At 42.3% G+C, this 22950-nt stretch overlaps 2 protein-coding genes across 2 annotated transcripts in view; both read right to left on the reverse strand.

Moving 5' to 3' along the window:
- Positions 1-1271: 1271 nt before the first annotated feature.
- Positions 1272-19866, reverse strand: T265_03577 (hypothetical protein; the record flags this gene model as incomplete). The annotated part of the gene is made up of 2 exons (XM_009168096.1): positions 1272-1626; positions 19688-19866. 2 exons carry the CDS (start codon positions 19864-19866, stop codon positions 1272-1274), a joined length of 534 nt encoding a protein of 177 aa, XP_009166360.1.
- Positions 19867-20474: 608 nt separating this feature from the next.
- The window catches only part of T265_03578 (hypothetical protein), a gene marked incomplete at both ends in the record, with an annotated part of 4498 nt that continues 2022 nt past the window's right edge, over positions 20475-22950 (reverse strand). The window contains one exon of the mRNA XM_009168097.1: positions 20475-20605. Within this exon, the coding sequence (XP_009166361.1) occupies positions 20475-20605 (131 nt within the window). The remainder of the gene's footprint in view (positions 20606-22950) is intronic.

Genomic DNA, 22950 nt, shown 5'->3' on the forward strand with positions numbered 1-22950 from the left:
CGTTGTACATCATCTTAGCCAAAATGTTGTAGCTTTACTGACGACTTTAAAGGTTCCAGTTGTCGTGACTGCTAACAGTCTGCTGTGTTATCTAACTGGTAACAATGAAAACAATGCAACCGCCTCCCAAACGGGTGTACGCTTTTAGTAAAACTCAACAAAAGGCAACATGGATTTGTAGTACATCACGGATCAGGTCAGACTTGAGCACGACGTCACCGGATGAACGTGTAGACACCCACAAACAAATGTCACGCGTCAGTCCGGATGGCCACTCCACCTGCACTCTGTTAAATGTAACATGAGGCCAGTCCGTGATTTTGTTTGCGGCCTAACCTAAAATTTCTACCAATCAGCTTGAATGAGGGGTTCCGTATTGTAGTTGAGTCCTTTTATTTCAAACGAAGAATGGTTTACAGTCATAGACGACTCCTGAATTGTCCAAAGCTGATGGATTTCGAATTATTGATGCAGTTTTGCAGTTTACAGGTTATATAGGAAACGGTGCAGTATATCGTATCCTCGTGTTTGTTTCTGTACTAGGTCTCACGGGAGTGTAATGTGTTCCGTTGTAATTGCTTTCGAGATCTGTTTGTTGCTATCAAACAACCAATTATGTAGCGCAACCAATTATATGCGCAACAAAATATTAAAGCGTTGGAGAATGTTAAATCAAAGCACGGTAATTTTCGGCGCAAGATGCAGTGATCCTGACGTTTCGGATAATAGTCCAACATTTCCCAAAGGTATGTACAACCAAACATGACCATGGACCCCCCGTAAATATTATCAGTGATAGCCAGAACCTCTGAATTATTGCCGTTCGTTCTTGAACTTGTCGTGCTTTGACTTGAGCTCCTCCACCTGGCATACCTGTTCAATATCACGAAGGCCTACCTTGTTCCAGGTTTGCACGTATCAATACCGGTGCAATGGGCACAAAACCATGAACTGTTACTTAAGTGTTTTGCAATTCCTACCGATCATCTATACGCGGGAACATAAATCAACTAACTTAGAGTGGACAATGAGCAATTTTGCCAAGTTTATGCTTTCGGGGACGAGAGAGGGTTGGAGATACAAAGCAGCCACGGAATCTAGAACTCACCCGTCGTCCAATCGGTTAGTTTGTGGCTTATGCTGCAGTGCGCAGAAGATTGGCGTGAAATGCAAACAGGAATTATGAGTGTTCTCATTATTATGCTGGTCATGTTAGTACTAGTGAAGATAAAGCTGGGCACCAGTTAAGCACTATTCAATCCACGCTGCTTCTAACTGAATTTGTTCACAGGATCTAGCCAGACGGAACTGGTGATAGGCGCGCAGTAAAAACCTTGTGCTCTGTTGGCACCAGAAGACGGGCGCCAGCGTGGTTGTTGTCCGTTGTTTTTATGTGTGTCCGTCTCCACCGCTGATTCACCAGCATTTGTCCGTTGAAATACCACAGGTTTTGAAGAATCTGCTGCCTTACCTCCCTCCAACGACTTCGGTATTATCGATAGGTTGATGCACTTGTCCCTGAGGCCGTCCCACTGGGTTTTTCTTGCGACGTGCTTCGGTAAATAGGTCCACACACAAGTACACATGAGAGCCACACGTCTAACAGAAAAGATATTTGCTTGCTCGCTACATTGTATTTACCAGATAAAAAGTTGAGAGCTATCAACTAGGACTTTATGTTATTGTATGATATGAACTTTTGATTACCTGGCCCACCTGCAATAAAGCGGTCCTGGAACTCCGTTCTTCAGAAAGGACGCGCATGATACCGTACGAGTCACATCACAGACAGAATCGCCGTCTCGTTTGGATGTGGTTAGAAAGTTAGCTAGTGTGAATTTCGTACTCGGTCATTCGTTGCATTGGGATGCCTGAATTGAGTGCTTCTGGCTATCGAGATGGTGAGTTTATTTGTTAAGAAGGGCACCTTTTTTCAAACGGCTGACCGTGAGGCAGCTAGAGTGCATGATATTTAGCGGATATTTCATTCGGTAATTTGACCCCATATATGCCGAGATGGTGAGTTTATTTGTTAAGAAGGGTACCGTTTTTCAAACGGCTGACCGTGGGGCAGCTAGAGTGCATGATAATATTTAGCGGATATTTCATTCGGTAATTGAACCCCATGTATGTTGAATATCCAAGAAGCATTGCACAGCTGTTTCATCTTTATTGCGGCAACTTGTGTTTAAACCACCGGCCGGGAGGTGGTGGTTTCCAGACTTCCTAGAGTTCAGTGAGATGCGCACTGCTGATGATTCCCAATCAGGGTGAAACAGATACACCGTGATCTTCGGCTTTTCAACATAGGCTGACTTCACCAACAAGAGGCGGCCTGGTGCAGCATATTCAGTTGCCTGAAAACATCACAAACGAGAGATTCAGCTGGGTTCCAGGTGAGTCTCTTGAGAAGCCAAATTTGTTTGCAAATGAGTGTAGTTGGCTAATTTCATGCAATTTAGCTCCAACTGGAATATGGGGTTGGCGGAAACTCGGGGACTGTGCCTATCTGATGAGCCCCAAGAAGGGCGAAACCGGTTGTGGGCTGAATTTTCAGTTCAGCAACCTTATGAGTAGTGCAATACGAATATGCATGCATCACGATATCTCGAATATCGTAGCAAGTGAAACATGAGGCTGTCTGGTGCAACACATTCAGTTGCAAGGAAATATCACAAACGAGAGATTCAGCTGGGTTTCAGGCGAGTCTCTCGAAGAATCAAGTTTGTTTGCTAAGAGGAAATCTTCATTAAAGCTTTCAAATTCTCTCATACTACCAACAGTGAGTGACTTTTATTCGCACATTTATAGCTAGTTTGTGATAGGCTGACAAGCGTCCGTTTATCGAAGTATTGGCAGACGGTAACGGAAGTCCATTATTAAATAAACATATGAATGAATTCATTACTGCTGGTTATCAAAGCGACCAACCAACCACAGTCTTGCGGTCGAGTCAGAAATACAGCGTCTAAGGTGGTTAATTACCACAATCAAAGGGGAACGATGTTTTTACTGAAACTTTGATAGGTTTTTTGTGGTAAGCATTTAGCCAAACTTGTTTGTCGCAACTACTCCACTAGTGAGGAAGATGCCACGAAATACAGCAGTGGATGGGAGAATCTCGGGTCAGCTAGGGTCGGATGCTAATAAACTGGTACGCAGTTTTGCGAACAATCGATACATGTATCGCTATAGACGTGAAAATATGATTTCCTCCTTCACATGAAAACCTGTATTACGGATGTTAAAAGTTTATGAGTTAAAAATATTACTAATTAGCCGCATCACATTCTACATCTTACACTGTGACCAGGTGCGAGTCGTCAACACCGATGAAGCTCACAACAAAATCACGCATAGCAACTGAAACGCCTGCTGGTGATATAAGGAAGGCTGGGAACCGCACTCCGACCACGCTTCTTGCGAAAAACTCAACACTATGGTTCTCCACGTGTGTAGGTCACTCAGCGTGGAATAATATCTCCGCCCTCAGAGAGGACTGTCTTGGGAAATATCACATGACCTACTGAGTGATGCAGGTCTATGTAGGTTATTAAAACTCTTTGCTACATTTCGAACTAACCAACGTTTCTAGGAGGAAGGGCGTTTAAGGGAATTTTGCAGTAAAAATTGGGCGAACCGAATGATTTCTCCCCCAGTCAGTCTTGTTTTATGTAATGACTGGCGCCTTTCACAGTACACACGCATTCACTATGCAAAGAATTTTTTCAATCAATCAAACATGCCTGATAAAGATTCGATCCACCCAAAATTCAAGACCGTTACCGGGCAGACTACGCTCCGCCTGAGTTTGAGTTTTTTTATCCATATCCCTTTTTGGAATCTAACCGGTGCTGAATACACCGCACGAGACAGACGCCGCGCTGATAGACACATGTGACTGGGTTCGTTTGTAAAAACCAAATTAACTGATGGAATAGACGAGGTGAAGATTTCTGGTTTTCCGAATAAGGATATTTCTTTCCAGCCTACTGGGAGAACGACCTTAGTGATGGTGCCCGTTCAACGACACGCTTTTTTGTTAAAACTTATTAATCTAGGTGGACGAAATTGGAACGATGACAAGTGCTACTGTCTTTACAAGGTCCAAGGAAGCTGTGAAAAGCAACAGTTCATAATTACTACTCATAGCCTACATAGACGTAATACCCTGTTCATAAGGTTGCTAAAAACTCTTCGACAGCCTACGACCGGTTTCACCCTTCTTAGGGCTCATGACGCAGACGCACTCCCCGAGTTTCCGTCAACCTTATGTTCTAAATTGCACGGAACTAGTAGACTACATTGATTTGCATACCAATTTGGTTTCCACCGTAGACTCACCTGGAAACTAGCTGAATTTCTCGTTTATAATGTTCTTAAGCAATTAAATGTGCTACACCAGGTCGCCTCATGTCTCAGCTGGCACGATATTTGGGATATCGCGATATGTGAACGAGAGATTAAGACGGGTGGGTCTCCCGTCGCGACCAAATTCGTATGCAGCTGAGTGTTTTCCGCAACTTACAACTTACTTGGGAACTTTTGGAATTTATGCTTTGTTTTGGCCAACAAGCAAAAGGTAACAATTTAGAATTTGAGATTTCCTAAGTGAAATTTATGCTGATATATCAGATGCACTTTATTATTGGGTTCCAAAAAATATAAATATGAGAGGATAGTGAATCTTTCTTCATACAACCTGTATTGTTCAATGAACCTTCCGGATTTCAGTTTTTATTTCAGGAAATTCAAACAACTAAAAACGAATGTTGCCCTTTTGCTTCGTTTCCACTTAAACATTCACAATGCGAGCCAACGGCTCGTGGCCAAACAGTTTCGTTTTCAACCACTATCAGGGAGAGTGCGAGTTCGAATCGCCCCAGAAATTCCTGAGATGCGCTCTACGGATTTTTCTCAATGAGAACGCAACCATTTTACGGAGCTTATAGGCTTTTCGGCCTAGACTGGCTTTACTCACAAAATGAAATTTCAATTAGGCTTGCAGGGGTGTTTAGTGCGCATGTACGTGCACGCTGGAACGATGATCTTATTAGCTATATATTGCATAAAAGGGAGGAGTCAGTAAAATTAGACTGGCTGCAAATTTAAATGGAGACGACTGAGATTTTATTAATTGACATTTGAGATTCAAAATCACTCGGTTCCATATGGCAAAATGAGTGGAGCGAATACGCGTCATAAGCTACACACAGTCTGTATCACTTTCCTCACGTTATTCTGACTTTTTTTTATCGAATGTCGGTGGCCTTAATACATATACTAAATGCTTATTATATCCAATCACATGACCTAATGACTGAGGCTGAGTCCATGCTGATGGCACAACAAGTGTATTTTATACTGGCTCGTCGTCAGAGATTGCTAACGCTGACAAAATATCTGAATTCGGAAAGTTGAAACAACTGAAAAGCGGGGTTTCTACCTTTCCGAAAATGATGTCACCTCTTGAAATTGAATCTACAAGTCCGAGAATGGTCGCCGCAGCATAAGATGAACACAACTAATCTGGAGAAGATGAAAGACGCGGTGAAAACCTCGCAGTTTGGAACTGCTGGTCAATTTACCCAAAGTGAAACGCTCTACCCAGTATAAATCAAAGGACTAAGTAGATGTGGTTTCTCTCCTGGAACAGTCCCCTTCACGTAGCTTGGCTTACTTCTCTGCTGTTTTCTCGTACGGCTTTCCGAATCCATATCTCTACTCTCAGCCCTCTATGTCCCAGCGAACAATCAAAGTGGACCGTGTTTGATAGTTCCGAGTATAAGATACAAATCAAAACCGATTATCTAGACCATATGATCAATAAGTGATTATAGAATGTCTAAATTTTTGTCAAGTAGCTGAAGAGTGTATTGTCAGCTTAGGTTGTGATGATGGCCTTTGGTTTGTTCGTGAGCTATGCAACTAAATCGCCCAAAATCTGAAGCGATTTCCCGTCCTTGTCATGTGTTTCGTCCAATAGTCACATGAGACAGTTCTCCAGCGTAGTTAAAGAAGTCTGCACGTTCAGAGTCGGAGAGCTTTTAAACTTTTCTCCACTACAGCGAAAGTGGCAATCCTGAATAACCAGACTGACCTGATAAAGGAAAAGGAATGATTTCTACGAGTCGTAACAGCTACATATATTCTTTAAGGTATGCGTAGCCACACATTGTTTGCCACATTGAAAAAAGACTCGAATCACCATTATCAGGTCAGCCCCGGATGGGGTTTGGCGTCGGGGCATGAGTGCATGTATGCGTCAGTGGTGTGGTCCACTACCGAATCAAACTATATTTTTGCGTTACAGCGTGGATGGGATTTGGCAGAAGGAAGGCCGACTGTTTGACGGAAGACTTTCTGGTGACCTGAGGAAACCATGCAAGCATTCATAAAATGCGAATGTAGACGGATTAAGCTCTTAGGAACTATATGTAAGGTCACGTCCGATCGGTGAGTGCTGAAATTGTAGCTGACGTATAAATGTGAATAGAGCAGTGAGGTCCGCCTGTCGGTAGCGTGATTGAGCTATTGAACCAAGCTTTGCTGCTGCATTCTGGTGTGTTGATGACTGAGCCTGCTGGGGTTGAGTGCATTTCCGAGCCTAGACGGTAAGCATGCACACAAAACTGATTGGGCTTGCCTGCTGCCAAGCGGAGTGGTGCACATGAAAGCAAGTGAGATATCGCAATTTTATCCTATTTGTAGTCATTTTTGGAGGCGAAGGATCTTGGCACTCCAAGTGCAATATGGCTTGTGGGACTGATGCCCTTCATCTTCAAGGGCCCATGAGAATAATCTGCAGTGACAGCTCAAATGTCGAGTTTGAAGCGGACTCACATGTACTTATTCGCTGGCTTATTGTTCCAGTTCACGCAGTATTAACGTAACCACATGCAGCAAGAGTTATCGTACTACCACCTTTTCCTATGCTGACATGTGTTATGAACAAAATTCCTAAAACATTTCCAACAATCGATACGTGATGCGCTATTTTATTGATGCGATTTCCGCATAAGAGTGATATCAGCAAATAATGAAACTAAACCATGCTTTGGCCTCTGAGTGCTACTCCAGAGTCATTTAAATATACATGTTTATCCTAGGCTTTGGTTCATTGCACGTTTTCGTGCGTAAAATTTATCGGTTTGAATCAGAGTCCACCTCCTTCGATCTCGCTAAATTTCTGCCTCTGGATCCCTTCTATCAGCAGCGATTGATGCGAATCAGATGCCGTTATTCGGATGTTGCTAATTCAGATTTACTGACGGTAAAATTTTGACAAACAAGTCATTGCTGACTGTGTTGGTCGAAGAGGTGTATTTTCTCGTTGTGGAGTTGAAATGTGTAGAGGGCCTTGAAAATTAGCCAATTAATCCAGGTGTCTTTCACTGCATCCCTTCACGTGCGTACGGCGTACAACACAGTGAGCAATAGTTTAAAACGGAAACTATCAGGAAATGGACTGATATTCATATTAACAAGGGAACGCCAACAACCGCTCCGGTTCGCACTGCTATATTTGCCATCTTTCGATTGTAACTGCTTATGTGAATCAAAACAGCTGCGGGTTAGACGTGTAAAATACCCTTCTAAACGCACTTGTTGCTCACACAGTGTGTAGGGCGATGGATGCACTGCTTGTAGTTAACCGGTGATCTTGAACTGGCTTTGGAAGTGATTCGATCCAATTGGTTGATGGGTCTCTCTCCTCCTACACACATGTCTCCACCCTGAGTTTTCGTTCTTCCCTGATGAACTGACTCGCTTTGCATTCATGCAAATATTTTTATGTTCCATAAAGTGCTGAGTAAGTTGGGCCTTGTTAAGTATATCATAGGTTAAATGGATGAGTCCACCATACACGTTTCCCATGGTTAAGAGAAAACAAAAAGTTCCTGCAACAACTGTTGAGAAGCCAGAAACCATTGAAGTGTGTAGGATTCTCCAGCAAACTGCGAAGTTTCGCACAGATTTTTAGTAATAATCGGTACCCAGTTGGTGGTGTCCTGCTAACGGCCAAAAAGTTGAGTGATTCGCCGTTAGTTGGGCCTACCGTTGTAACACCCGATACTACTAAAGAGGTATGCGAGAAGTCTGTGGTTTTCTCGAACCTCCGCCGCGCGTCCAATGGGAGATGAGGTTTATTGCGGAACTTGTGGAAATGCAGCGTTCGTTTACAATTGCATGATAGCCAATGAATTTCCACGAAAGTTCAACAAGACAAGTGGAAGTATCCAGTTTTTAGGAACTGTGTGCATGTAAGACGTTTTCTTTCCTGCCCAACAGTTTCTAACTGCTCATTTGGTGTTTGGTAACAAACCACTTCGCAGCCTAGTTCTTTCCTCCTTACACTGTTATGCATGAGACTTATCAAGCCATCTTTATTTGATGGTACGTCTTGGCTTTTTGGATGGAATTAGAAGACAGATGACAACGTGGACTTTCGGATCAGTTCCAATAAAGTTTGTTGCCGTGAAGTTGGATTTAGCGGAATGAAATTTCAAAGCCATTGTGCAGAGACGGGTGGAATACACTTTTTTTTAACCTGGGACAGAAAAAGAGGTCCGTATGCTAGATATATGCCAGTTTTGTAATAGCATCGAAACTTGGGACCACAATGAAGTTACTGTACGGAAAACACCGATTGATCTCCATCCAAAACTGCTTTGCAACTCGCAATCCTTTCACGTAACAGCACCATGTGCTGTAACCAAGCGAGTCAGAAGTTATCACCTCTGGAGTCTAGTGGTCTATGCGATCACACGCGCTTGCCGCAAAATCGTGATTCACTAATTAAAACAGTTACCGCCCCACACTATGAACCCAGCTGAATTTCATTCACGAAAGAGCGAATCCACCAAGCGGTGTGTAAGACCAGAAAGTATGGATTGAAGGGCCAAAGGTGAGCATGGTATTATTTACAGTTTATGAAAGTTCATGAGTGTAGCCTGCGAAAAAGAAATATAATGAGGTGGCGCAGGTTGACTGGGGGGGGGTTGAATTATATCCCCATCTGTGTTTTGTACTGTACTCTTCGGGAAACGTTACCGGTAAATAGAACCGAAACAAAGATGTCAAATTGCAATTCGGTCTTGTCTAGCATTATGTATTCGTAAAAACTAACGGGATTACTTGAAAATTCTAGTATGGTGTAGCAAGGAGCTTGATGTAGTTCCCACAAGATAGTGAGCGGCATACCTACACCTGAGTCAAATGAGCTACGTTTGTCCGAAGGAGGTTGGTTCAGAATAACATCAGCACCATCCACGGCTTCCACCATTTTTTGCACCGACGTAGAAAAAGCTGCAAAGGACAGCCGACAAACAGACAATGTTATCCGAAATTATAAAATTGACTTGCTGAGATAAATAGTCTCGGAGGTTAGGACCATGTTAGTGAAGAACAAACTCGAATCTCACAGTGCTTCAAATTGTTATCGGTGCTGATGATGGTCGGAAATATGCTTACCACCATATCGATTACTTGATGCAACTTACTAGTAGTTAGGTGATCACTGCAAAAAAACAGTAATGACTGACCTACTAGTCACTGTGGAAACGCGTTACTGAGTATCATTGTATTTGGGGATGCGACAGCTACCAAAATTATCGCAAAGTAATTTATTAGAAGGGTCATAAACTGGTATCTTTATTTTTAAGATCCGAAATGATCGATGTATAATAAGCTCCGAAATTTCTGAGCGGGTTTGAATCTATCCATCCTCGCTATCCTGAGTACTGCAGAAGATATTCACAAACGATGTGTTAGAAATTCATTGTTTATTTTGTTTTGATGGAAATATTGATGCGGAATGATGAAGAGCGTGGCTGAACAGTGCCATGTCTCGGCGAAAAGCTCATCAGTGGTGTACACAGGATATCTGGCTACAACTGTAACTTGTTGGTCTTCGACGTACTGCTTAGCAACGAGTTTACTATATTGATTTCAGTACTCTGGAACTCATTGGTGAACTCGCTGCTGAATGGAATGTCATGTATGACTAACCTTTGTGAGCAATATAAACCGAACCTGAGCCAAAGTTGCTACAAGACTCGTAAGTTTCGTCATGGCTTGAACGAACCAACTCAATCAAAACCCATGAATTCCAGTGGCCACGACTTCCCGAGAGAATTCATTCATTCACCAGCCATTCTTGTCTTTCTGTTTTTCGTACAAGGGATAATTAAAGTGCACGCAGACAAACTGAGCATAATGGCTGTCGTAAAACCACGCATCCGTGACAAAAACCTAAAAGGTCAGTGTATGAAAAACAATAAACTAAATAATGTCCTTTCAGGCAGAACGAAAAAAGTTCTATTCAAGTGAGTTATGGTTATAGTTTACAGATACTCCGTAAGTTGTATTTGAATGACAATGTCGGCTTCAAGGAAATACTGGGGTTGCGTGCATTGTGATTACGACGCATTTTTTTCAAAAGTTGTCAGATGTACATAGGACACATGCTTCACTTGATAATATACAACCTTCAATAACATTTTGTTACACACGCTACACTGTTCGGTGACTGAAATCGTGCTGTTCCTCGAAGTCGGCTGCTCGCAGTTTTCTTACTTAGCCATTGCATGATATGTTGTAGTAAAGGCCGAGACAGGCTGAGATGCAATTGTTTACCGCATGTTTAGATACTTTCCATGCTCAGTCCACGGCTGATAAGAACACAAACGTTCTTCGGATACTTTGATCATTTAAGGATAATGCTAGTCTGAAATAAGTGAACTGGAAAGCACCATGCTTGTCCTTTGTTGAATGGACAAATGAACTGATGGCAACCATTTTATTCTGCGGGAGGATGAAAATATTTGTGGTCGAAAAATTGACAGCTAAAAATGTGAAATTCCTTGGTTGTTGTAGAATATCATAAACGAGAGATTCAGTTGAGCCTCTCGTGAAAACCACATTGATTTGCAAATTAGTGTATTTCTCGAAAACAGTGCAATTGGGTTCAAGTAAATCATAAGGCTGACGGAAACTCGGGGACTGCATTTACCTGATGAGCCCGCATTGGAAGGTCGAAACCGGTCGTGGGCTGTCGAAGAGTCTTCAGCAACCTTGTGAGTAGTTTCCTTTATGAAAATATACTGCGATATCTCGAATATCGTGCCAACTGAATCATGAGGCGGCCTGTGTGCAGCACATTCATTTGGAAGACATCACAAACGAGAGATTCAATTGAGTCTCCCGTGAAAACCAAATTGGTTTGCAAATGAGTGTATTTCTCTAATATGCAGCACTTCATTAGCATCCGAAAAATTACCCAAGGTTTAATGGAGTTGTTTTAAACCCTATAAAAATTCACCTCTAGGGGAATTTCTGGGTTTTAGGAGGCGAATTGGAACTCAGAGTTCGCAGGTTCAAACCTTTGCGGTATTACATGTGAAACTGTTCCATGCCACGCTGGTAGTATGAACCATCCTCGTCTATATATTTTGCTCTATTGACCATTGGGTACAGCCGTACACTGTTCCAAGATCTTCCAGACGGAGTTCAAAGTGTATGAAGCTGAAGTTGCATAAAGATTTTCTGCGTAATTCTACTTGTCAGGAAAACCTCGTCAACTTTACTGCAAGGCGTTCTGTTTGAAGGGTACTCTGATTTCGCATAGTAATCTCAGCATAAATACGTAAATAATATAATGTGATATTTCAGCATGCAGTTCATCTAGTCAGTGTAAACGTTTGCCTTTGCCCCCATAATAGACCAAAATTTCCTTCTCGTTTCATTGTATCTAAGCCGATGCACATTAAGTTCCTTCACTTAGTGGTGAATAGACTGAAATTCACATTCCATACGTAACACCACTCATAAGGTTGCTGATAACTCTCCGATAGCCCCCGACTACTTTTGCCTCTTTGGAAACATGTCAGGTATGTGCATATCTGAGTTTCAGCTTGATTCATTTTATCCTCCTTTTTGCTGTGAAAAGCGTGGTATTCTGACCTCATCATGAGTGTGGATGGATCGGCCACGTGACCATTGTGGTTACGTGCTGTTTACATAGAAAATAAGCTCCGGTCAGTAGCGTCTATTCTCAGAAGTATGAATAATTAGTTGCTCCATCAGGATTTATGACTAAATACAGCAGAATACAGCCATATCTGATCATGTTAAGTGGTAGATTCAGTCAGCGAGTTAGAACAAAATCGAAACGGTCATTAAATTGATGCGGGCAAGAAATCCCGGTTGGATTAAAACAGATATGTCTTCAAGATTATCCTAAAACGAAGCGTTTATTGGGAACTAAGCTGAATTTTCCACTCACACCGATTGAGTGTGCAGATGGCCTATGTCTGCATTCGTCAGTGATTAAAGTTCAGAAATAGCTCTGGTGTGCAGCATCCCAGGTGGAATGCAGGTGGACCATCGGTCTGAATATTTTGTCTGGTTGCCCATCGGTCCCTATGTGGTGCGGGGGTGGTGCATATTCTCATGGGCTATCAAGAAGGTCAATAACATTAGCCTGAGACGAAAAATAGCAAACTAATCAACTTGCTTCAGTTGTGGCTCAAAAATGACTGTTCACGGAACACGCACTAGCAGACCTTTGAATTTCACTAAACCTTATGTGATATGCCTCTGCAAAGTGAGTATGTACACCATCATCCGGCTGTAAAACCCAAGCAATGTTAGTGCCCACATTTCTTCTAGGTATGTGGTGATAATTGCTATCTTTGGGCTTAATGACCAATAACCCGGCCAAACTCATGCAGTCCATCGGGCTTCGGAAGTGTTCGTAAACTACATTGGTTAGAACAACCATTACTATCTTGAGCTCTTCCACTGAATACAACTGTTCATAAAGTTATGTAGTGTTGTTAGTCTAACTGAAGGCAACAGTCTACCTAAACATACACCACGTTTCCATAATAAATTCATGTGCAGTAGACGGATTAAACGGTCGACAAGTCCCCTGACTTCAGCACCATCCGACGATAGTTGACGTTGGATCACTAGAGATTGGAATGCTCTCATCTGCATATCCATTTGGTTTTGACAGGAGACTTACCTGGAACCTAGCTGAATTCTTCTGGTTCATGATGTTCTTAAGTGAAGTCAAAGGGCAAAACCGGTCATGGGCTGTCGAAGAGTTTCCAGCAACCTTATGAGTAATGCAGTACGTCTATTCTTATACCTTATTTCTGTACCAAGGTGTTGTAGTGAGTCACCACATCCTATATGTCTAATCAGAATTTGGAAAGAGTGCACCAAGTTTAGATCATGAGCACTTTTGATGCTAACAGTTCTGGTTAGAGCTCTTCAAAGAAGCAGAAACAAGGGGGATAAATCTGTGATCCTACTCGATCCTGTGATTCAGGTCTCGTCAACCTGAAGACTGAGGAACTAACTAAGCCACCACCTCCAAGTCAAGTCAAATTTACACATCAAACTTACGGGTGAGTGACGAAATACTCGGGAATTCATTAGAATAATAATCGGGAACAGCTACAAATTAATGCAGCTAAGCGCGGTGCGAGATTATGCAGGTCGGTGGGACTGAGTAAAACCATCAAACTTTAATTGAAGGAATCATAACTTCAACAACAGGAATACACACTTCAGGAATAGGAGTAGCCATTTCAAGAACAATAAAGCCAGGGGCACTACTTCTGCGACTGGTTCGCTGAATGGTTCTCGTGATATGAACCGAACCACTGGGATAAGATTCCAATGTCTTCTTTCAGGGCGTCGTACAAACAGGACACTACAATAAGGGACAAAAAACAAAAACAGAACAGTAGAGTCACACTGGTCGATCTGCACTAATTCTAAGAGGCTGAATGGTACTCAAGCTTAGCTAACGAATTACGAATACCTATCAGACAAAGCAAAATGAGAAAATATATCGTCGCTGTATCAAGCGATGACACATACATTGTGAAGCGGATAGCATAGTAGGTAACAGCTTGATCGATATCTTGCTGTACTGTACTCACAGCAACATCCAGGTTCTGTTCACATCACTGAAGAGCATGCATATGTGCTGGACAGAGCCGATAAACTGAGCATGTGTGCCCAAACCAAGTTGAATGGTCCGTGTAGCGTAATTAGCACGGTTAGCGGTAACACTATATACTATGTATGCACTCTGCTTTGTTATCATTAGAGTGGTTCTACTAGCTCTTATTGTAATAATAAATTGCTGCCTGACTATGCCATCTACCAAAAAGAGGAATGGGACAGTAGAATAGGTTGTTTGCTCAAGTTGATCCACCTAGTCCCGGGACAGAGAAGTTCATAATCTTGGAAATTATGTTCAATGCAAGGGAGCCTATTTTTGTATATGAGACAAGCAGGAAAAAACGTAGAACTAATGGACGCAAATCCGAAATCGGGAAAAGGCATGGGACCAGAGAATTACGATAAGTGGAAATATTGATGGGCAAAAGTTTGTAGTTTGAGTGAGTTCATGTGATAGACGGTGTTCTAGTGAATAACTGGTGAAGAATTTGAAAAACGTCCGACCGAATTCGTTGAATGAAGTTTGGAGAAACATCCAAACGTTTGGTTTCGGACCAAAATATGGTTCGGGATCTACTGCACCTCTGAAATAGAGCATCGCTGACTTGATAATAAAATGGTAAATTCCCTAAGTGGTCACGGAAAGAAGAAGAAGACTAGGAATAACTTGAGAAAACTAAAAAGCCTGATACCAAACTTTACTCAAGATGGCTTAGAAATAAAGGGACGGAGTAAAAAATTTAATATAGTCAAACAAAGAAACCGAAGTTCTCGAGAAAACGGAGACAATGAGTTTGGAGTAGGTCAGTGTATCGACTCTCGGGGTGGAGGAACAGGTACCGTCTCGACATTTCTTGGGATGGAGGATAGCAGCCTGACCAGATGACAACTTCATACAATATATTTCATGGTCACAGATTTGCTCCATGTATTCGACGACTACAGCAGCACTGGGAGTGAAAATCAGCGATGGACATGTCACTTACGTACGAGAAGAATAGCACTGAGTCGCTTCCGCACATCTAGCATTCTCAGACGTCACACGCGAACGGAAGCACACGGGAGGATTTGGCTGGAGTATGTTCCTCTTTCTCTTAACTGAGGGTAGTGGTAGCCTTTGAGCGGGTTTAAACCCCGGAATCCCACAGCATTGTACGCCCTTTTTGATGATACCACCAGACATTCGGTTGTTCCAGGAGATGACTTATCTCCTTTAAAGGGAATACCTACGAATACAGAAATTTTGGATGTTATATCAAAGCTAACTTGATATGGTTTCGCCACATTGTGTTCTTTGGTGGGTTCAAACTTGCAGCCAGCGTTTGCGTTGGATCGACAAATCAACTCCTTTAGAATCTCCACTAGTAGGGCAAGCTGAATGCCCTCCAAGAAAGCGAATTCGCACAGTGTGCAGTTTAACACACAACGGCATTGGTAAACAATGGCTGTAGAAATAGTGAACATCTTTATTTGCCTTTATTGTTTATCGATTCCAAAATTTCAACCGGATGTGGTGAATCCACTCTAGCGAGTCAAGTTTATCGAACCTTTGATGATATATCTGTTAATTTCCCTACTAACTGGCTTCAAGATATTGACCAACCACTGCACTAACTCATGATGCCATGCGGGTGGGCCCAAGCTCGGTTGCAGAGGTAGTTCTGGTCTGTGTGCCTTCGGAAGTTCATACAGTCCCGCGGTTAATGCTAGTTTGCTTGTCCAAGTTAGGTAGTGTTCCAACATGGTCGGAACTGTTGAAAAATAGGTAATCGAATTTGTGCGCTGATGCTTTAACAACGTTTTATATGTTCAAAAAGGAAAACGTTCAGATGGGTCTCGGAATACTGCACTGGATTAGCAAAATGCATCCGGTGATTTGTAGTCAGATTCCCACTAGATTAGGTGGAGCTGCTTCTCTACTTATATCTCACATTGTCAGGTAAACTGATCAGTAACGTCACATAGGGCTGACCCTAGGAGGATTTTTGACGTCTAACATGGCAGTTGAACCATGACAGAACTGTCACCTGCGATCACATTATCCTCACAGCGTAGGAATACGACATCGGTAGTGGCTGAAGAATGAATGTATACCCTTTCCGTATGGCAGTATCCGCCAGTACGTGTGACTTTCGAGCGAATTATCTATATCAGATTTGCTCGTAACAAAAAAATCGAATATATGAGTTCACCGCTTTCCTGTATTACTTCCGGGGCTGTGGATTGTGACGTGCATCTAGCTCAGACGTAAGGGTCAAGCCAACATTTGCGGTAAGTTCCTCAATGCGAACTATTTTCATGCATTAGTTTTTTTGTTCTCGATGTGCATAGGTTGTTTTCAGACTGATTACTCCTCAGCGTGTCAAATTGATCGATGAGAATCGCAGTCATCCACAACTCCGCAGTCACCGACACAAACCACCATATTCAGTCCCAGCTGTTATCTCTCTCATATTTTTCCTGTTCAGCTGGGTTTTCTCCAACAGCCTGGCATACGCTCGCACTTACAATAATGTAAGACTATGTGTGGAGGTGGGAAAAGGGACGGGGACGATCCATTTTCACTCGGTTAGTTCAGGTAGTGAAATCAGATGTAGGAGCTTGTCCTACATCTTAAGGTCGGTGAAAGGCCAACCAAATCTAGAATGAGACATCTTCAGTGATTACCAGAGAAGCGCATCGACAAGCACATCTGTGCGTGGAATCCGCTTTCCAGTTGAGATCAAATCAAGCAGTAGAGTTTTCCGATGTGAACATAATCAGCCAACCAAATGGTCGCTCCGAACGCCTGCGCCCAGAGTTGATGGTTATGGAGTGTGGATTAGCCTGGAATATCAACGCAGTTACGGCAGACCGCGCCACATCCCCTTGTTCGGATGACCGTTAAAGAATCAGCAGCGGTAAAGTTTATTAGTAGACCAAGGTCATGCTAGATTCCATTGATGGTTATTTGGTCATAAACGTCCGCAATAGTTTAGTGTCAGAGAGTCTCGGGATATTTGGAGAATGTTGAACTTTCCAAACTACCACTACCTAAGCTAATCAGGGACTAGATATAATATGCTACTCATAAGGTTGCTGGAAATTCGTCGACAGCCTACGACTGGTTTCGTCCTTCTTGGAGATCATCAGGTAGGCGCAATACCCGAGTTTTCGCCAACCTTATGTTATGCTTGCACGAAATAAGCGAAATATACTCATTTGAAAACATAAACGAGAGACACAGCTGGGTACTACGTAAGTCCCCCGCAAAACCAAATTTGTTTGCAAATGAGTGTATTTCGCTAATCATGGACTACTCAGTCTTACCTGAAATTTCAGACACTGAACGATCAGATTATCACTGGATCATGTTTTCGTTCAGGGAAATATCATTATCCAGTCAGTGGAAGTCCGCAGCCGAGTGAGGTAAAACTGTAACTTTACCGAACGTAATATTAATCTAATTCTGTAATTATACTACGTCGCTCTTAACTTTCGGCCATTTCCAGCTTGGATTTTGGTACTGTTATCTAGTTTATGCATCGTAATGTCAGTTCACGTGAACTGCGGTGCAACAGTGCACAACATCCCGGATAATGGCAACAGGCTAATCATGATACGTTCACACATTGATCACACAATCGATTATTTTGCATCGTACCCCACAGACCAAGTGTAGTGCTTTTCGGCAGCTGAAAGCTGAAATTTGGGTCCCTTAAGCCACTAACGCGGACGCGAAGACAGGAGCGACATGAACTGACTGGGCTGGAGGGGACAGCTGGCAGAAGAGAACCAAATATACCAAGTATTCAAGGGATAATAACAACGGTGATGGGCTGCATGTAAAAGGATTAGTATAGTCTGATAGTAGGGTATTCCCAGCACTTCCGTAGCTTACCGTGTTTTTTGGTGGGTTCACCCTGGTTTACTCCGCCTGTCCAGCTGCTTGTAGTATTGACATCAAGTTAAAAAATCCAGCAAACCATATTTTAGATTTCTTACTTTTCGAATTAACACATCTTTTGGAACTGGCCAGAACCAGCTAAACGCAACAAACCACCGCACTAAAATCGATCGCGCGATAGACACGTGATCACAACATGACTGCTACCCGGCCATTTTCTTGACCAGTTTCGTTTTGTTACTTTATCTTCACACTACTAGTTGGGAAACCCAATGTAGCAGATACCAATATTGACAACCTTCTACTGAATTGCCGAAAATGCCTAAAAACAGTGTTGCATTAGACTGATAGTTTCTAATACCATACGGTTTACCTAATAGAAAATCTTCATAGAGGTTTAAACATTCCACTGTATTTCAAACCGAGATCACGCGTGCAAACTCTGTATGACAAATTTGCTACTCATGGTTCCGGACCGTCTGGGCCATTTCTTAACTTGGTCTTGAGTTATCTAAATTTTTTAAAGTTTACTACATACTTAAGCTTACCTTCGTCTCCGAGTAGTTTATAATTAGTTTTATAGGGAGAAAAATGGTGTATAAAAATAGTCCAATGCACAAAATCACTCAATGAAACGCAATACATAATTTTTCCCGGTGAACCAAAGCATTTGATTCCGGTTGGGATGGACTGGCGTAAAATGCTTTCAAACTTTTCTGGAACTACATGTTTCAACTCATAAGAAACTCATGTGTCCTGGCAAACTGATTTACCTGAAGTCAAGTAAGGCCTGTCTTGTAGGCTCCTAACGAAGTTAGTCGCTCATCATTAGTTCTTCAGTTAAATTGCTTGGGTGCATTCTGTCTGCGGCTGGTGGAGCATACTGTGTAGTACTGGGTGTTGTAAAGTTCTCGGTAGAATGGGCCAGCCGTGCTAAGCGAACGACTGGTATGACTCCTTCGCTTAGGTTGGCTCAAAAGTTATCTGCCCTTTCCATAAAACCTTCCTATGTTAAAATCTGTAGATTGCTAAAAAAAGAGCTCCTACCCTGCGTCTATTATACCGTCATCTGTGTTTGCCCGCTCTGTCGCAGGTCACTAGACCGGTGGTGGACTGCGGTGAATGGTTCTCGTCCATCGAAGGGCTGAAGTGACTCAGTGGTGACTCACGTCACCTTTCATTTTTTGTGATGAGATTCGTGGAGCCACTGAGGCCTCCCCATCGTTACCTGTGAACTAGCGCTTAGATTATATGCAAACTAATCTAACAGAACCCTCGTGATATTTCCCCAACCCAAATCAACCTACTCCACCATAAACTATTAATTTTCAGTCTAGGATACGATAGAGGCCACGATGAAGAAGTTAGGACAACAGACCTCAACTATTCTTACTCAGCGGCTGGCCACATTTGATTGAAAATCAGTTTTGAAACTTTTTTCCAGTAATAGCAACCCTAGAACAAATTCCCTAACGACTGAATCTAGTCCTCTAGAAAAATAATATTAATAAATCAGTCTTCACAAATGTCTGTCAACTTCTGGTCAAATATTTTCTGATGGAGATTTTCTGTGCATTCATCCACATTGAAACCACGTGCGATAAAGCACTTAATGATCCCTTCTCAGACGCACTTGTTCTTTCCACGCCTTCGCTATCTCATTGTTGACTGGAAAACATTTAAGCGATTTGACATGCTTTTGGTTTTGTTGCCGAGTCTACATTGCCCATAAGGCTGGTAAATGTCATAACTCATGCTCAACCTAAACAGCGTCAAAATTCTTCAACCCTATTCAGAATTCCGCACAACCTAACTTACGAATCTTCACCAAGAATGAAAGTTGACAGAAGCAGCGCGTAAGTCTGAGAGGAAGACTCAAATATCTCATTATCCAGAGAATGTAAGGCCGTTTGATTAACAGCATCCTGTTTTTGATAAATAGAGCATATTTTGCGATTTGCGATAGATTTCGGGTCATATTTTTTACTGGCCTCCATCGAATCCCAAAATATAGCAATCAGTAGCTTGCACAGAGTAACCTTCTCCTTCAGCCTAGGTAGGTCTTCGTTCCTCGGACTTTGCAGACGCCTCAAACGTTATTATTGTTTGTCTGTCAATTCGCCACCTTAAAGACCGAATACCCGGTTCAAGTCAGTCCGTTGCGGTGATTTTTCGGTAGATCTCGTTGTCTGTTGAGCAATGTTAAAGTTGCCATTTACATCGCAGTTACCTGTTAATAATTAAATAATTAGGTCTTCTATCCACTAACTAATATGCCCAAAGCTTACGTTTGTTAACAAAAATGTTCGGACCATCCTGCTGAGTGATAAGACCTCCACTATTTCCCCTCTGGAAAGTGATGCCAGTGTTGAAAGAAGCCTAAAATCGTCTTCTATTCTCTTTATAACTCACCAGCATCGGAACAAAACACAAGTGATGATAAATTTACTAATGTGGACATAGTTAAGCAAGGTGATCTTTGTCAATGTTTGGATAAAGCAATGCATTTAATAAATGAACCAAAATGAATGCACAAGGTTGTTTCGTAGTGTACGAATTGAACCGATTTCGTGGTGGGCCGTGGTTTTACTCTGTAGCTCAGGAGCTATGTCTGATCGCTTTGTGGGTCAGGAACTTTATACCGGTCACCGATGTTCGATTGTTTGAGTTCTTTGGATTCTGGCTCCTCGTCCGCTTTGCTAAACCATATGCCGTAAGAGAAGTAGATTACCAAACCTGTAGGCGACGCAAAAGAGGGAGTAACCGTGTTAAGGAAATAAAATTTCTTCATAGATTAATTGCTTTTTTGAACAACAGGGAATATGTTTGAGACCGGCTTATTATGGTTCCTTGAGAGATCGACAGTTATCTTTTTGTCTCTGTCTGACTAGGTGAGATAGGCGGTGACCGCTAAAGAAAGACGGCATGGAGATGCTTTGGCTACCACACAGTTCTTCTGGAGAACCTCTGAAGGGCTAAGTTCTCCTCGCTGGTCAGTTCGCCGAACTTGGAAGTTGGATTGCAAACGATTCCTTACAAATCTAGGTGACTTTGTCAGTGAGGGGTTCAGTGTGTTAGCTCCTGGATCGGCTGCCTTGTTCTTGTGCCGTTTTTTAAAAAAAATCAGGAAAAAAGGAGGTTAGCGGATCATTTACTGTCCGTTTAGGGAACCCGATCATAGCGTGATTTCAAAGCAACGTTGGGTGTAAGATGAAAATATCCCTACTGTTACTTGTTACTGAAAGTTTATCAAAATTCCGACCGATAGCACAGGATTCGTATAAGAATGTACCCATTATTCTGGGTAGTTGGCTAATATCTATATGATGCATGAACAGCAAACAGCCACTGGCTTTGAGCAGACCGCAAACTACATATCAGGAACTGGTAAACAAGAAACCCAACGAGGCTTCTGCTAGAAAAAGAGCTCCTGAATACTGAAGTTTTCCGGTAACGACAAAATAGTCATCCAGGGCTCCACTTGTGTGATTGTATAAACATTGTAAGAGGTGTGCTTGGCCACCTGACAATTAATGAATAAATAAATAGATAATAAACTAAATAAATAATTAATATGTAGTAGAAAGATCCGACACTTGGGTGTGAGTTCTTTTTACTTTGCATCAGAATATAATTGCTCGATCTTCTTAACTGAATATTATACTCACACGGCGAGATCTACGGTGACACTGAAATGCTCGCTCAAATTATAAATATAAACCTAGATTTGCGAAGGAATTCACTCTGTGCTGAAAAGCCAAGAGACACTGCGGAAGTTCCACGTTTGTTGGGGACCACTGGTAGTGGCTATCTCATTAGTAGCCAAGTAGACTCCAGACCATAACCCTCCGGATGGTGGTGGAAGAACACACAGTTTGGCCATCAAAACGAGGCTTCTGCTAGAAAAAGAGCTCCTGAATACTGAAGTTTTCCGGTAACGACAAAATAGTCATCCAGGGCTCCACTTGTGTGATTGTATAAACATTGTAAGAGGTGTGCTTGGCCACCTGACAATTAATGAATAAATAAATAGATAATAAATTAAATAAATAATTAATATGGAGTAGAAAGATCCGACACTTGGGTGTGAGTTCTTTTTACTTTGCATCAGAATATAATTGCTCGATCTTCTTAACTGAATATTATACTCACACGGCGAGATCTACGGTGACACTGAAATCACCGCTCAAATTATAAATCTAAACCTAGATTTGCGAAGGAATTCACTCTGTGCTGAAAAGCCAAGAGACACTGCGGAAGTTCCACGTTTGTTGGGGACCACTGGTAGTGGCTATCTCATTAGTAGCCAAGTAGACTCCAGACCATAACCCTCCGGATGGTGGTGGAAGAACACACAGTTTGGCCATCAATGGTCGATTAGGATGTATACAACTATCCTGCCTTTCTTGTAGGTTTTCTCATGGTGGATCAAGCCAAGACAGCACGATTACGCATCTGTTGGTAGGAGTTGATCAGAACAATAAGTGCCATGACTGAATGACATCATCCGACATCCACGTCAAATGCCGATAGCATAAGACTTTGACGGCCTAAGCACATCGATTCCAATGTGCGTTTTATCGCTATTGTCAGTCGGCTAATCAGCATCCTAGCACACAGTTGTTTACAGAGATGGCTGGAGACCGATTAATCATCAATACCAACGGTACAATGCAGGCGCAATGCACACCAATAGTACCTAATACGGTGAAGAGAACACAGCGTCACATTAAGTTCACATAAATCAACTGAGCTGGAGCACCGTCCTAGATTCAACAGCCAGTACAAAGAGTAAGTCCAGGCATCAAATCTTGTTCACCAACACAACACCGAAAAGTGAACATATGGCCAGTGATAATCAGACTCCTGAAAGTCCCTACCAAAGGAGGGGGTGAAATTTTTAGTGAGTTCTTGAATTCTCCCCTATTCGGTCGATTACTTGATCACTTCCCCTAACCGGTTTGGTTCTCGGCGCCTTTAGTTACTGCTGAGCAGAATACAGATTTGCAAAAGGAACGACTAACAAGTTGTCTTATGATTTTCTTTCCAAACAACTTAAGTGTTCTTAGTGTTACTGGACT

The sequence above is a fragment of the Opisthorchis viverrini genome, assembly GCF_000715545.1.
Source record: "Opisthorchis viverrini unplaced genomic scaffold opera_v5_52, whole genome shotgun sequence".
Classification (NCBI taxonomy): Eukaryota; Metazoa; Platyhelminthes; class Trematoda; order Opisthorchiida; family Opisthorchiidae; genus Opisthorchis; species Opisthorchis viverrini.